This window comes from Misgurnus anguillicaudatus, chromosome 24 (genome assembly GCF_027580225.2).
Source record: "Misgurnus anguillicaudatus chromosome 24, ASM2758022v2, whole genome shotgun sequence".
Lineage (NCBI taxonomy): Eukaryota > Metazoa > Chordata > Actinopteri > Cypriniformes > Cobitidae > Misgurnus > Misgurnus anguillicaudatus.
In genome coordinates, this window is record NC_073360.2 from 23,367,898 (window position 1) to 23,384,756 (window position 16,859).

At 38.4% G+C, this 16,859-nt stretch overlaps 1 protein-coding gene across 7 annotated transcripts in view; it reads right to left on the reverse strand.

Annotated features, from left to right (window-relative positions):
- brip1 (BRCA1 interacting helicase 1) overlaps positions 1-16,859 on the reverse strand; it is a 117,825-nt gene that overhangs the window by 68,435 nt on the left and 32,531 nt on the right. For 3 of the 7 annotated variants that reach the window (XM_073863460.1, XM_073863458.1, XM_055196652.2), the window contains exons 17-23: positions 15,862-15,974; positions 15,662-15,744; positions 15,074-15,364; positions 13,752-14,453; positions 11,117-11,272; positions 10,225-10,323; positions 10,058-10,146 (exon numbers count right to left, since the gene is read on the reverse strand). In XM_073863460.1, coding sequence (XP_073719561.1) covers positions 10,058-10,146; positions 10,225-10,323; positions 11,117-11,272; positions 13,752-14,453; positions 15,074-15,364; positions 15,662-15,744; positions 15,862-15,974 — 1,533 coding nt within the window. Of the gene's footprint in view, positions 1-9,413; positions 9,979-10,057; positions 10,147-10,224; positions 10,324-11,116; positions 11,273-13,751; positions 14,454-15,073; positions 15,365-15,661; positions 15,745-15,861; positions 15,975-16,859 lie in introns of those variants that run through there. The other 4 variants (XR_012367904.1, XM_073863461.1, XM_073863459.1 and 1 more) reach the window with 4 other exon arrangements.

Here is a 16,859-nt window from a genome sequence, read left to right on the forward strand (position 1 = left end):
GAACGTAGTTCCAGGCAGCTCTCTTGACCTCATTACAGTTCCATATCTCTTCGCATAGTTAACTGTAATAAGGAACTAACAAAAACAACATGACAGACGATTTTCCGAGTCAATAACAGGGCTGTTTAGAGATGCAAAGAGGTAGCCTCATTCACACAATCTCTCTCGCTCTCTTTTTCTTTCTCTCTCTTTCTAATAACTTTATTAATAACTGCATTGGAATGCTATCAATGGCTCAAGCCTCCATTGCCAGCTTTAAAATGACGTTTTGAAACAAGCAAAAGAACCATTGGATGAGACGCGGAAGAAATAGTCCTACTCACAATAGCGATTCAAGTACAAAAACTGGACGAATCCCTGTAAATATATCATGTGATCGATGTTGTGAGGTGTGGTAATCAGAGTATAAGCGGAATAATTGACTCCGGGCCGTTGAATTATTGAAAAATAATGCACACCCGAGATGTAACGGCCACTCCGCTTCGTCACCACCTCAGATGTGTATTATTTTCAATGGCCCGCCTTCAATTATTCCTTACTTAATGCAAAGAATTGTGAATATACTAACAGTGCATTAAATAATGCTAACAGAAACATTTTATTTATTTATTATTATTGCCATACCAGCATCTACGGCTATACACTGTAAATATCTGAAAAGGTACAACATTTCAATGTGTTATATACCCATAAAGGTACAAAAATAAACTTTTGAGGGTACCACTCCAGTGATAGAAAAGTTCGTTTTGTACCTTTTTCTGACAGTGTATTCATGGTGGGAACAGGTTAATCTACAGTATACGCAAGATAATCCAAACAAGTTGGTCTATACATGTTGAGGAAAAGGAAATTTGGCTCTACAATTTACCAATAACCTGCATCTTTAAAATTGTGTGAGGAAACCGGAGTACCAGGAGTAAACTCATGCTGACACAGGGAGAAAATGCACAACATTTGATTTTAAAAATGTATTAGTAAACCCATTAACTTTTTGGTAAACCATTCTCTGCAAGCATGTGAAAAAATAGAAATGTGGCTCCCCTTGTGATGTCAGAAGGGGATAATACTGCCCCCTATCTGCACTATCCAACCACGGCATTGACATTTAGTACAGACATCAGCTCATTTGCATTTTAAAGCAGACACCCAAAAACGGCACATTTTTGCTCGCACCTACAAAGTGGTAGTTTTAACATGTTATAATAAATTATCTATATGATATTTTGAGCTAAAACCTCACATACATACTCTGGGGACACCAAAGACTTATTTGACATTTATTTGACTATTAGTTGATTTTAACAATTATGGTTAACCAATGGCTACAAAGCAACCTTATAAGCATCACAGTATAAGTGTGTACAATGAAAATCTGTAGATTTCCACTTTCAGGTGCAAATTCTGCACAGACACTAGCAAGTAGTATGTCCAAAAAGCTGTATAGAATAAGAGTTAACCGTTAGACTTAACTGTAAATTCTACAGTTACTTACCACAAAATGCCCAATAAAATACCATCATTTTCTATTCCAGTTCATTACTGTAATATGCATTGCATTATGGGTATTAACATTTAATTTACAGTGATTTACTGTATGTTTTGAAATTGCGGTAGACTGCTGTAAAACAACAGCAGTAGTGCTACTGTAGTTGAGTAAAACTGTGTTATAAAAGCATATAAAATGGAAAAATAAAATATATCTATGAAATGAAATACATTTTATTTGTTATGCTTTTAGCAGTGAAGCAAATTTCAAAATGTGAATTGTTTTTCAGCAGTGTAAATAATTTATTGAGAACTGTAGATAGAAACAAGAAAGGGATTATGGATAAATGCTTGACCGTCAGATTTGAATTTGACCTCAAGACTCAAGATTTCGCTCCTCGGAGTGTCAGGAGAGTGACAGAACTTGGGGAGTGTAGCGAGTAACTTTTATCAAGTGACTCTGTGGCACTGTGGTAGTGTTACGGACCTACGACCCGGGTTTGATTCCCCTTCAAGGCAATATATATTTTTTAAACTAGGTTACAGTACGGGTATTATACTGTAAAATGGAACTGGGGTAAAGGCATCATACTGTAAAAAACATGTACAGTTATGGTACTGTAATGGGGCAGTTACAGTAACTCATTACCAGTGAGTTACCACATATATACAATTAAAAAGTCTAACAGTGTTGAACTTGCAATTCCCTGAATGGACAAAATTTACACCAAGGAAAAGCACGCATCAATCACTTACTGTACATAAAAACACACAGATATATACCTGTAAGACAAAACAGACAAGACGAGCATCTTCTGAAGTCTGAATCTGAACATAGTCCAAAAACATGTAAACACATACAGTACACACAGGGGAATATGAAAGAATAAACTGGCCCCTTGTAAATTTATGACTTGCATTGATATCAGAAAAACTAGCTTGTCTGCAGGGTTTAGAAGGCAGCAAATCACGAACAGCATGAAGCTCCTACAAGCAAGACTCAGAGATGATGATTTACTCTTAAACGCAGCAAGGGAATCAAATTCAGCCCCTCAGCATTCTTTGCTGATATCTAAAGGACAGGGACGCTCCCAGTGAAACACTGTTATTTAGCATCTTTGTTAAAAAGGAGTGATCTTTTCACCAACAGGAGCCAGACTGGGGCTTACAACATGGCATAAAAACAAGCCAAGCTCATAGCTCAGGTAATCCCAGCTATGGTCAAGTACAGAGAAGGCAGTTCTCCCAGCGAGGTGAACTTCACAAGCTCTGCACCCAGACTACTTGAAATCAGAAACACATGGTGGAAACAGACAACTTTATAGACATCACAAAACAAAGGGGAATGTGAGGTAATATATGAGCAGTCTAACAATACCACAGAAGGGAGGAACAGGCCAATGAGAAGCTGTTGTTGGTTGAACTGATAAACTCATTTTACCTGAATCATGCAGAAAGAATGAAGTCTATGATGCCTCAGTATGGTATAAATGTAAAAAAAATAGAGCACCTGTAAGAAATTAAAATTTAACTGGAGAAAAAGTTTGAAATACACACAAAGCTTTGTTGCTACTGTCCATGATTAGTTTGATAAAACCCAAACGAAAACATCTAAAGGCGGGGTCCAAGATGGTACTAAGATCTAAGTGCCCCGCAGACAGAGAAAAGATACACTGTAGTTCAATACACTGTAAGGTCCATCAGCATCTCTATTAAAAAGTCAATTTTATTGATCAACTAATGTTAATTGATGCGTGTCAACAGGAGTTTTTAAACAGTATTTATTAACAAACACACAATTACCATCTTCTATAAATAGGAAATCAATTTCCTACTAAATGGAAATGACAATGACTGACTGAAAAGTCATTGACTGATTCAACTAATGGCCACTAAAGCACTACAGCACAAAATTAAAGAGCCATCCATGTGAATAACCCTTCAGATTCACTTACGCAAGTCAACCTTTCTTTCCTTAAATATGAAAATAAACATGTTAGTTAAGTGTTTGCTAACCCAACTAAGACAGACAGATATCTGCAACACAGCAATAAAAACACACAAAATCACAGAAAATTACTTATACGATAGTTCGCAGTACAATAGTTTGAGATACAAAAAAGACACGATGTGTATTGTAGCATAATGGGGATATTTATACAATATGCCGTTCTTTTAATTTTATTCGTTGACCAGTCAATACGTGACATGTAGAACATACACTCACCTAAAAAATTATGATGAACACCTGTTCAATTTCTCATTAATGCAATTATCTAATCAACCTATCACATGGCAGTTGCTTCAATGCATTTAGGGGTGTGGTCCTGGTCAAGACAATCTCCTGAACTCCAAACTGAATGTCAGAATGGGAAAGAAAGGTGATTTACGCAATTTTGAGTGTGTCATGGTTGTTGATGCCAGACAGGCCGGTCTGAGTATTTCACAATCTGCTCAGTTACTGGGATCACAACCATTTCTAGGGTTTACAATGAATGGTGTGAAAAGGGAAAAACATCTAGTATGCGACAGTCCTGTGGGCGAAAATGCCTTGTTGATGCTAGAGGTCAGAGGAGAATGGGCCGACTGATTCAAGTTGATAGAAGAGCAACTTTGACTAAAATAACCACTCGTTACAACCGAGGTATGCAGCAAAGCATTTGGGAAGCCACAACACACACAACCTTGAGGCGGATGGGCTACAACAACAGAAGAACGCCCCACCGGGTACCACTCATCTCCACTACAAATAGGAAAAAGAGGCTGGAAAAATGTTGCCTGGTCTGATGAGTCTCGATTTCTGTTGAAACATTTAGACGGTAGAGTCAGAATTTGGCTGAGAACATGGATTCATCATGCCTTGTTACCACTGTGCAGGCTGGTGGTGGTGTAATGGTGTGTTTTCTTGGCACAGTTTAGGCCCCTTAGTGCCAATCGAGCATCGTTTAAATGCCACAGCCTACCTGAGCATTGTTTCTAACCATGTCCATCCCTTTATGACCACTATGTACCCATCCTCTGATGGCTACTTCCAGCAGGATAATGCACCATGTCACAAAGTTTGAATCATTTTAAATTTGTTTCTTAAACATGTCAATGAGTTCACTGTACTAAAATGGCCCCCACAGTCACCAGATATCAACCCAATAGAGCATCTTTGGGATGTTGTGGAGTGGGAGCTTCGTGCCCTGGATGTGCATTCCACAAATCTCCATCAACTGCAAGATGCAATCCTATCAATATGGGCCAACATTTCTAAAGAATGCTTTCAGCACCTTGTTGAATCAATGCCAGGTAGAATTAAGGCAGTTCTGAAGGCAAAAGGGGGTCAAACACAGTATTAGTATGGTGTTCCTAATAATCCTTTAGGTGAGTGTATATGTTGTACATATACAAAATATGTAAAACAAAAAAGTTACACAAATTGTTAATATTACCAAAATAAATCTGTTATTTGAATTTCAGTTTTTATTTGCTCAAAATACCGTGATGTGTATCGAACAGCGAACCCAGCATCGAGATATAAACCGAACTGTACACTCCAGGTACACAAACCCTATTGCCTAAATGACAATTGTCCTCTATGACGGTGGTTCTCAAACAGACCCCCTGGGAGGCTGCAAGATGGTGCCAGGGGGGCCCCAGTTTTAAAACATTTTATAAAATACATAAATTTATCATAAATTCTATGTAAATAAACCTCAGAAAAATAAGGCTACTTGTATACTTTGTATACTACTTGTTTTAGCATGTTTTATGTCATAAATTTTCTTTGGGGGTCTGCACGCCAAAAAAGTTTGAGAACCACTACTTTTTGATATAAAGAGATTACGTACGACAAAAATGTATTAAAGGCTTTGCGTAAACAACAGAGGATGAACCATAACAAAGAATGTCTATACCCAGATCAGTCTACTTATCAAATTGTTAAGTCAGATTAAGTGTCTAATTCTTAATAAACCTCTGAAAGAAATCCGGATTTATTGTTCAAGGAGCTCCAAAACTATAACCCAAGCCAAGATTTGACAGCTGTGCCTTCAGACAGACTCAGAGGATGTTTAAGATCTAGGATGATCAGAATAGTCCGTCAGCCCCTATAGACTCCATCACTATGTTCGCATTGTGTTGAAATAAACACTGATAATGATCTTGTAAAATGTGTAGGAACAACATAAAGTGCACCTGCATCATTTAACAATCTCTATAATAAAACACACATATTAAAGTAAATCTACAGTACATATAGTACCAATAACACTTTAAGATAGTGCCATTTTCTTTATAACATAATAATGATTATAAACTTTACATATTTGTAGATGCAACTCCAACTTGTATAGGGATATAACTGCTATTGCCACCTTTTAAAATAGTTTAAACAACTTTGATTTTATTGACTAAATGCAAGCGACATATGTAGACTTATTCTTGCAGCGTTCCTTAATACACTTGTCTCCTTATGAGCTAATTACAGTATTGTCAGAGATTACAGGTCTAACGGAGTCTATCCAGCCCATAAGGGTTTTTATTTTGATTCTGAGCTGTAAAAACTGGCATCCGAGCCAGGCCAAGATAGCAGCATGACAGACAGATTAACCAAAATGAGGATTAGCTATCCATTACATTATAGATAGATTACTCCTCACCTGTCTAGTCGCATCCCTCTTTATAAAATAAGGATTTATCGAGGCAAACATTCAGTGACTAGGCAACCACCTGTCCACAAGCCACTCCTAGTTAAAGCACCTAAACCAAAAACACAGCAGTTACAAACACCACCCCACCCACCGTTTCCAACAATGTTATCACAGCTTCTGGCTAACAGCTTCCATTTCTGCGTGATGTGAGGCCTGGGGGACAAATATACAGTAGTGGTCAACCTGAAATCACACCCTGGTCATATACAGTACTGTGCAAAAGCCATCATGCTACCATTAGATTTGTTGTTTTTGCATTTGCATAGTGATCATATATAATTATTTCTCAGTGTCATTATTAGAATAAATCCAGAAGATACAGGAAATATGTATGTAGTATTAAAAACAGTATAAAAGTATAAGATGAAGTGGCAAGTATTTAAGGTAAACTCCTCTTCCACTAGAGCAATAGCAGGCAGCTGCAGGATCTCTTAAACAAATGAAATCCTTATTTATAATTCTAATCGAATGACTTTAGGGCTTCAGTCTCCTCAAAAAAGCTCAAGATGTGTTTCGTGCCAGTAGAGGTCACACTAAATACTGACTGATGCCTGAAGACGACATTTAGTTCTGAAAATTGCTTTGTTTATAATTTTGTGTACATATTTCCTGTATGTATCTTAAAAAAAGAGTGAATACTCTTAAAACTTTGCTAAAACAACAAAGCTGGTGATGGAGGCGTAAGACTTTTGCACAGTACTGTACATGTATCCTGTATATATCATTCCACATATGCACAGAAAACAGATAAAAGCGCCAATCAGGGAAGGATAATAAAAACAATATCATAAGAGCTTAAACATTCGTTAAAAAATATGAGCAAATCCCAAAATCACTGAGATGAAAACTCTCCAAATGGTCACATTTCATGAAGCGTAATAATTTCCTCTTATGAGACAAAATGATCCAGCTTAATTACAAATATAACGTTAACCTTTATAATGAGGTCAGAGTCTAACTATGCCGTGCGTGCGAAGCTCCCTACAGGCTGTGAATAATAACCAATTATTTAATGTGTCCTGACCCATTATGAAGTAAAGTTTGGACAGCATTGAGAGGCAACGGCTGAGACTAACACCTTTGAGAGGCAAAGACAATGGGCCAAGCAGGGGAAACTGGGCCAGCAGCAGGGATTACTGTGCCGGACGGCAGCAGAAACCAGTAAAGGGCGTGATTAACATGGTGCGATAGTGGTGGTGTGACACCTCTGGGGAGCGTGTCGGATACACGCCCAGAGGTCAGACCGGAGGGGTGAAAGATTTGTTAGGATGAGCCTAAACCAGCAGGGTGACGAGAGATGACCGCAGCTTGAGTTAAAAGCAGGCGTGCCGTGCTTGCATAGTCAAATAACTCCATGTTCAGGTGCAGTTAAAACAAAGATGGACATGCTTTACTGAAGCTAAATGGGTAAACGTGGCACTCACAACGGCAAGGTCAAAGTTTCCATTCTCGGGGAGTGCACATGGTAAAATACGTAATGAACGCGTCCACTGTACATCGCTTTGGATAAAACTAATGTATAAATGCAAACTTTGCTGGTAGACTGTGATGAAGATATTGGAATTTTTTTAGACATGTAATTATTTTCATAACAATCTTTCTAAAATGCACAGTAACAAAATGTAAGTAGCATCTATAATCCAAGACAATCTAAACATATTCATACATTACAAGTCTTAGGCCACCACCACCAGATTTTTTGTTTTAGAAGTTTTAATGTCCAACCATATTTATTTTTCAATCTATTTTATTAATATACAAACAGAAAATACAGGAAATATGTATAAAAAATAAATAAAAATTCACAACTAAATGTCTTTTTTATGCATCGTCTGTGTTTAGTGTGACCTCTCTTGGCACTAAACACATCTTGAGCGTTTTTGAGCAGAATGAAGTAAAAAGACTAATTTCTTTAAAAATAGGTTTTAATTTTATTTAAGTTGAAGAGATCCTGCAGCTTCCTGCTATTGACACATCAGTTTACATTTGTATACAGTTTTTAATACTATATATAGATTTTAGACAATTATATATGATCACTATAACATGCAAAAACAACTAATCTAATTCTGGCATGGTGGTCTTAGACTTTTGCACAGTTCTGTATGTACAATAGTGACCAACTGACAATCTTTATTCAAATATTTTATTAAATATACACACTAAAATGTTATTATGTATAAAATTTGTTAAAAAAATGTGTATGCATGTTGCATTTATATCTTTGGAGTATAAACTAAAGCTCAGCTTTGAGACGAATTTAAGGAGGCTTGGCAAAAATTACACACAACATGTGTAAAATTTATAAAGACAGCCTGGGACAATGATTATAAAATATATCACATAAAATGATCAACAAAGAAGAATAAAAATGTAGTCAATGTGTGCTTTATCACCTGTTTGCTTTTTGTTTTGATGTAGTTTTTGGTATAACCTAATAAAAACCCAAATTCATTAATACACAGGTTTGCCTTTATGCTAAATAATTTTGTCTAGTAAATACCTTAAAAGCTTACTGTTTTGTCCATTTTATACCATAACCCTCATATTTTGATAGTTTAATCTATCCAGAGGGAGTATTAAAAGCAAATATTGTACCCCCCCAGATGACATTTGGCCACCACTGTATGTAAACATTTATGCAATGAGTTGTGCATCGGAAGGAAAAGTGTTTTGACATTATAAAACTTTTGTATTCGATGTGGTCAACTGAGGCCAGACACACCAGGCACCAAAAAAGTCGCCCTGATCTTCAAGACTAGCATCTCGCTGCAGACTCTGTGGATCAATAAACTTATGTTCACAGGCGAGGGTGCAGCTTGTAATAGCCTAATAACAACAGGCCAATAAGTACTTGTAAGATCTCAATCAATACTTGACAGAACATTCAACTGATTTGCGTCATCATTGGACAAAACCATCACCAGATTGCCCTTAACAGTATTGTGGCATTTTCAATTTGTAATCTAGATATAATAAAGCATCCAATCATAACTTCATGTGTAGTGTTGTTCCTGTCCGTGGCTTCCTCTTCGTGTCTAAGTACCTGTCTGGATCGGGTTTAATTAAAGCTCAAGGACTTCGATCAATAAGGATTTTTTATATCCAATTTGAAGAATTTGTCCCATATGTTGTTGTAAAAGCACATGCTGGATATGTTTGCCTTTGCTCAATTACAAATAAAACAAAAAAAAATAGTTTACCCATTTTCTTTGACCTGCAATAACCAAATGCAAAATATCAGTTTCATTGACTGGGAGTCTGCCGATTAGCACAAGAGAACCACTGTGTCCATTTGATCTTATCTTGGGGATCTCGACATTTAAACTGAAATGAAGCATACATTAAGTATCAAATCAACCTACTATTTTCAGATGGTCAGAAAAAAGTTTGGTTTGGCTAAAACTACTTAACAAAATAAAATAACTACAGTTGTAAGGTATGGAAGCATCACATACACATTGATATCTCTATCTGATATTTTTCAAATGGTGAAATGGAGAGAATTTTTTTTAACCTAACCCAAGGCAAAATGCATCATTTACAGCCATCATCCTGTTTGGTGAGTGTAGTAAGCTATGAGGAACTACAAGGAACATGGCCATGTTTTACATGCAGACAACACAAAACTGTCAATGACATGCAGAAACTCTGCTGAACTAGTTATGCTAGTAAGTCCAAAGTTTAAATCAGCAGATTGAAGAGTCCTTTATATTGAAAATAATCCCGTTTCACCTACCCAGGTAAAAGGATGTCAGTGAAGTCCACTGAAAAAGGCAGATCGACTGCGTACTCACTGGAGGCAAAAAGTTAAGTCACTCAAGGAATTTTGAACCACTAAATACCTATTTCTGATTGCAAATATTTGGCCTAACCTGTGTTTGGAAAAGTGTGCCCTCAGATGTTGTTTTAAGCTTCTTTGGTCGCCTGTTCCTCCTTGAATAAGACCTCAAAACCTTGATACCTATTTTCATGGGATCATAGAAAGAACACTAAATGGCTGCATGCAAGAGTCTCAGCATATAGGAACTGATAGACCTACCTGTTGTTTGCATCTCAAAGCTGCCAGGCGTAGGATGCAATTGATCTGCTGTTATAAAAACATCTGTTTGACAGTTTCTTCTCCCTCTCTCTAACCTCTCTGCAGATAAAACCATAGGAGACCCATCTTGAACTTAGTTAACTTCAAATTCAAGTACCATTCAAGGACTTTCCAGGTCTAATACCCTCAAATTCAAGGACTAAATGTGGGGACACATTTTTAAGCGAGAGCAAGGTTACATCGTGTTACTTTTTAAGATACATTGTTACAGTTCCCTTTCGAGGGATCTCGCCCTGCGTCACTGCGGTGACACTTTGGGGACCCTCCAGGGGTAAGTGCGTCTGAATGTGTATATCAAATTCAACCAATGGTAAGGCTTAACGACAAAGACAGGGTGACGCGGGAGCCAGGAAGTATATCGCTATCTGAAATATTGCCAAAGACGGCGTTACAGGGAAGTATGGCAAGGAAGACGCTGCGTCTCGTTCCCTTCTCATGGAACAACAGTTACATACGTAACCCAGAGACGTTTTCATGTGTCAAACAAAAAATGCAAAAAAGCATTTTGGTATGAATCAACATGAGCATACACGTGTGCTTAAAAAGTCTATAATTTTATGATATTATCCTCCACAACACAGGAAATTATATGGATTTTCCCCCCAGAAAACTTCTTGCATAAAACAGATTCAAGCACTTTCAATGACCTGTATCTATGTGTGTATTTTTTTCAAAAACTTCCCAGGGCCTTATATCCCCCCCCAAGATTCACAAACTTTCAAGGATTTCAAGGACCCATTGGAACCCTGTGGGCACTACTACATTTTGTCCATGACTACCATTTTGACATCCAGAGGCCTTTGTGACTATTTTCAGTTTCTTTAAGTCTTACCCAGGGCATGGCCTTTCATTTTCTGCTTTATGCTTTGATTCAGTGACTCTGGAGGCCTTGATCTGGTTTTTCCATGATCTAACTGTAGACTCTCAGCTTGGGACTCTACTGGCACCCTCTTCCTGATCCTTACCAGACCATTTGAACTTTGACCTGCTAAATCAAGGACATGCACTTTCAGAATGAACATTAAAATAAAATCATTCTACCATTTATAATGCCTGAATGCAACAATGCTTAAAACGGTGGAAAATGCTTTCGTCTACAGCGCCATACTGATACAAAAACCCTTTAATTGCGGACAGACGGGCCACACAAGGGCCGAATTAGGCTAATTCAATTAATTTTATTAGTTTAATAAATGGCTGACTGGGGCAGGGTCCAACTGTTTTGCAGTCTTGCGTGGATGCAGACAGCTTATTAGGACGTCTTGAGCTACACACGTTCTCACGCCTTAGCATCTTTATTCAGATTGATACTAATGGCCAAGTCTCAAGCCGCCGTGCAATTACAGTAACGAACTGGCTGCCTCTACACAGGGCAGATGAAGAGGGATGAGCTTTAATAAAATTTTCTTCCCTGCTCTTTGCAAGCGCCCGCATTAACGGCACTACAGTTTAAGCTCCTCTAACAAGACAAATCTTGTCAGGCTAATGGTGGTTAATTTGCCAGAGCCCCCTCCTCACCGCCTAACTACAAACAGTATCAAACAAACATCACATTTAATATGTTGCTTGCAACAGAATGGATAGGATACCATATTTTTGAGTGCATTTTCCTTGTCTTCTTAGATAAAGCTTGGATAATACTATGTCTATATTTTTATTTTGCATTACTACTCGGCATTAAAAAACCACCAAACTTATTTCATACATCTGGTATATCTTATTGAATATCGTGACTACATTTCTGTGTATCTCTAGCAGTGTTAGGGGTAACGCATTATAAGTAACATGCATTGCGTAATAATATTACTTTTCTTAAGTAACAAGTAAAGGAACGCATTACTTTTAAATGTACACATTAATATTTGAGTTACTTTTTAAAAAAGTAATCCAAGTTATATCTTATTGAATATCGTGACTACATTTCTGTGAATCTCTAGCAGTGGGGGTAACGCATTAAAAGTAACATGAATTACGTAATAATATTACTTTTCTGAAGTAACAAGTAAAGGAACGCATTACTTTTAAATGTACACATTAATATTTGAGTTACTTTTTAAAAAGTAATCCAAGTTATATCTTATTGAATATCGTGACTACATTTCTGTGAATCTCTAGCAGTGTTGGGGGTAACGCATTAAAAGTAACATGAATTACGTAATAATATTACTTTTCTGAAGTAACGAGTAAAGTTACTTTTTAAATGTACACATTAACATTTGAGTTACTTTTTTAAAAAAGTAATGCAAGTTACTTTTTTAGTTGAATTAATTCTAATTTAAAAATTATGTACTGAATTAAATTAAACGTAGTCACATTATGCACTCTATGCGTACACAAAACAGTTTGAGTGAGAATCTGAGATGGCAGGCCAGAGTTCGGCATTTTAGTTATGAAATATGCGATTTCTGAATGCAGAACTTTTCAATCATGAAAAACACCTGCAAGCCCCGAAAGAGATCAAGCCTCAGCCAAGAAAAAGTTACGCAAAAGTAACTAAAACGGTAACGTAAGCATTACTTTCCATGAAAAGTAACTAAGTAATGCAATTAGTTACTTTTTTGGGAGTAACTTTATTGTAATGCATTACTTTTAAAAGAAACTTTCCCCAACACCGATCTCTAGATCCTATAACTTCTAATAAACAGCGCTACAATCAATTACAATAAAATTACAGTAATATACAATAAAATAAATGTACAGTAAAGACCTTTTCTAATTTTTTTGTTTATCCAATTCTTACCGCGGAGTATTGAACATTTATGTATTGTAATAATAAATTAATAAATCAAGTTAGTGGGGGAAACACCTTTAGGTAAAGTGGAGTATGAAGGTCCTATAAAAGCGCATTAAAATCCAAAATAAGACGATGTATCAATACAAAGGCATTTTATTTACATTTCAAAAGTATTACTACCATCATCGAGGCAGAATAAAAACATTTTATGACTACAATTTTTCCTACATTATTAATTATGTGGCTTTGTAACGTATTAAGCTAGATGCTGTTGTTTTCAAAGTGCTTAGTAAAAGGGAGATAAATGTAGAAAGCTTCCTGTGCCTGTTTACAGACCTGCTGGCCATTCAAACATGGCTACCCGGCCCCCAGCACTACACAGCTGCCCCCTGTTTACATTCAGAGTTCACACAAATAAAACTTTAATAGGCTGTAATTTCTGAGTAAAATGAACATTTTAGCCAAGTGAAATCTTATTAAAATTAACCCAGTCAAGGCATCACGTGTCAGAGAGTACCGTGCGTGTGTCGCTTATTTTAATAATTCTTTTAAGGTACGTTTTTGCCAACTTATTACAGATTCGCACACCACAATGTTACACCAAAATAACTATACACATTCACTTCTTTCCTTTTCTCACCATGCACAAAGCTAAAACATTATCAGTCATCAATTGTGATTATGTTAGGTTGGTTGGCTGGTGGGACGTATTTGAAGTAGCTAGTGAGTTTACCTGATGTTTCTGCCATGCTGGGCCTTTTCTGCCTAGATCTGGAGAGTCTACGTGCCTGGCTACTGCTGGAGCCCTTTTGTAATACAGGCCTATTCTCAAAGTCTGAACTAGAGCTGTCTGCCTGCTCTGTATTACGCTGTAATAATGCATCGTCTGGCTCTGCGCTGCTCACCAGGCCTTCAGACAATGTCCTCTTGACCTGTTCTGAGGCAAACAGATCCTCAGAAAGCCCTTCAGCTTTGCTTATAGACGTACAATCATTGACTTGTGTATTCAGAGGAGGTTTCTCTGCATCTATTGTAGCGGCCTCCTCTTCCTCATCGGCTTCAAACAGCTCAGGGCTGTAGAAGATGCTCTGTTCATCTTCCTCCGTGTTTTCTAGATCATTTCCACTCGTGTCCTGCTTATTGGGTTGTAGTTGCTCATGTAGAGGGTCAACCAAACTCTTATTCAAGTTAGGAGTATTATTAGTTTGGGGCTTTGGTTCCACAGGAAGCACAACTTCCTGTTTTTTGTCCACTGAATTTGCATCCTGAGAAAGCATCTTCTCTGATCGCTGAGATTGAAAGATAGGGGTCCTGAATTGGCTGCTGACCGGAGTTGAGGAGAAGAGACGGCTCGTAGACTGTATTGTTTGAACATTGCGTTCCCTATCTGGTGATGCGATTGGTTCGGATGGATGCTGTATATTGTTTTGGTCACCTGTTCAAACAGACAAACACAAAGACATCACAAAATACATAAAACCCATGGGTGTGTATACCGGCTCAAATGAGTGCTTCAAAAACCAGAATCTTGGTCTAAAACAATACAGTCGGGCATTGTCCCACAGAATTCAACACAAAGCCGGCTTTGATTAAGTGGAGAGGCGATGGGACACACAATTGTGTAGGTTTTGTTTGCGAGTCTGCACTACGGATTGCGTGTTTACATGAGGAGTCTCTGATTTGTTCTCAAGTGTGCGCAAATGCTCACGCTCAATCTACCACAAACAAAGGTCAAAGTGATTTCATTAAAAGCAACAGTCAGACATCTGCTCATCCCAATGCTGTTCAGTCAGTCGGGGGCCATAGAGTCTGACGGGAGCAATGAAGAGTGAAGAGCAAATACACACATACATGTACATAACTCACACACATGCCCTTACCAGATGGTTTGACTTATGGTTGAGATATCAACGGCAGGAACTTTAGGTGTGCAGCACAGATGTCATCCATGGTCACAATTAGAAACACCATGTACACTTTAACATTTTTGGTTATCAAACACACAAGGCTTTAAAATGATTAAATAAATAAATAATCGAAGTGATAATCGTATACCTGCATCAAAAGATGTACTGTCCAGATTGGGAGCCTGAACTTCAGTGTGCATGGTCGGTTGTGGTGGCTGAGGGTCAGATAGCTTACAGGGGCCGATTATCTTAGGAGGGGGTGAGGTAGCAGTGGATCCGATCAGCGAGGACACGGGGTACGGAGGGGCAGCCTGAGATTGTGTCTCGTCAAAGGTCTCTACTGCCCCCTGCTGGTCATGAGAGAAGGACTCCAAGGACTGCATGGCGCCAGAGAAGGTGTCATGGTGCTTCACTAGCTGACGCACCCACTTTGACAGCCCTGAGGAGAGAGGACGCAGCGCTTACAAACATGTAACCACTCCACACAGCCACTATTTTCATAACACTCCACCACAGCACAGTCTATGCGTATAGTTTTTCAAGTAATGAATGTTTTCAACCCATTGCTGTTACATGTAAAAAAGACAAGCCCTTATGTACACATTCTCTGGCCGCAGCCCACAGTCTAACATTTGTATAACACAGTCTAACCCCTGCGGTAGGTCACCATCTCCACCTAGTGATACAGATGAGGAACTACATTTGGGTGAGAGATTCTACACCAATTGTCAATTACCAGTGATGTATTTGTTTGGGTTTGTCCTGAACCGGTCGTCTACCAGAATCAGAGCCCCCCAATCATTCCTATGGCGTATACACCTATGCAGAACAGAACAGGAAACACAAAGCATTACTTGCATTTTTTATTATTTTTATTTTTAAGTTAAAAAAAACTTTCCACAGAACATCCTGTGGCTTTCTCTAAGGAACTTGTACCTTCCAAGTGCCTGGTTTAGTGCCCGATATGCTTGAATCTCATACCAGCGACCACCAGGCAGAAGGCCTCTTGATTTGGCATGCTGGTCATTATATTTCATCTTCAGTTCAACCTGCATTTGGGGGAAAATAAACATAAACTGTTAACATAAACTTACTTTATTACTGAGGGTCTTACAGCGAATAATGTGTCCAGTTTTGGTCAAACACACACACAGCTTATCAAAGGGCCTAACAGTCCTGGTAGTAGGGCAGCGTGTGCCCACCCTACCGAAGTGCACAGAAATAATTAGATTAACACTGGCAGGAGTTTGGGCCAGTTCTGGTAGATCTGCAAAGCTCCCCTAAAGATGACACCCCAGGATGAAACCCTACCGCCTTTAGTAGGTCGTCCAAAAAAAAAAAAATTAGCTGCACAAAAGGCCGTCAAGTGCATCCCGGAGAATAGCGCGTACGCACTTCACACCGCGAGGGGCACACGCGCCACACAGCCGTAATGAGAAAGACGTGGTCCGGACCGTCACTGTCTGGAGGATAACTAGCCAGTTGATAAAACATCTCGGAGAATAGCGCAGACACGCTTCACACTGCGAGCGTGCACGCGCGCCACACGCCGAAATGAGATAAAGTTTGTGTTTATTAACCCTTTAGTTTCACTTGATCACACAGCTATTCCCGTTAGAGGAAAAAACATTTAATTCCTTAATAATCTAGTATGTGTTCATTTTCTGTCATAGATTCTTCAAAATTAAGTTTTTAAAATTAAGAGTGTTTTAAATAAAAATATGTTAATTTTCATCGTGACGCGTACACCCCGACCCTTTGATTGCCACGCTCATCGGCCCTGCCCACTCGCCCAACCCTACCACCTTAACTAACACATTTTCTGCGGGAAACCCTGCACCCCCTAAGCCTGTAGTGCTGTCAAGCTTGCCTGTCCATGCCCACTCATCTGTTCTAAAGGGGTGGAAGAAAAGAACCACAAGACCACAGGCATC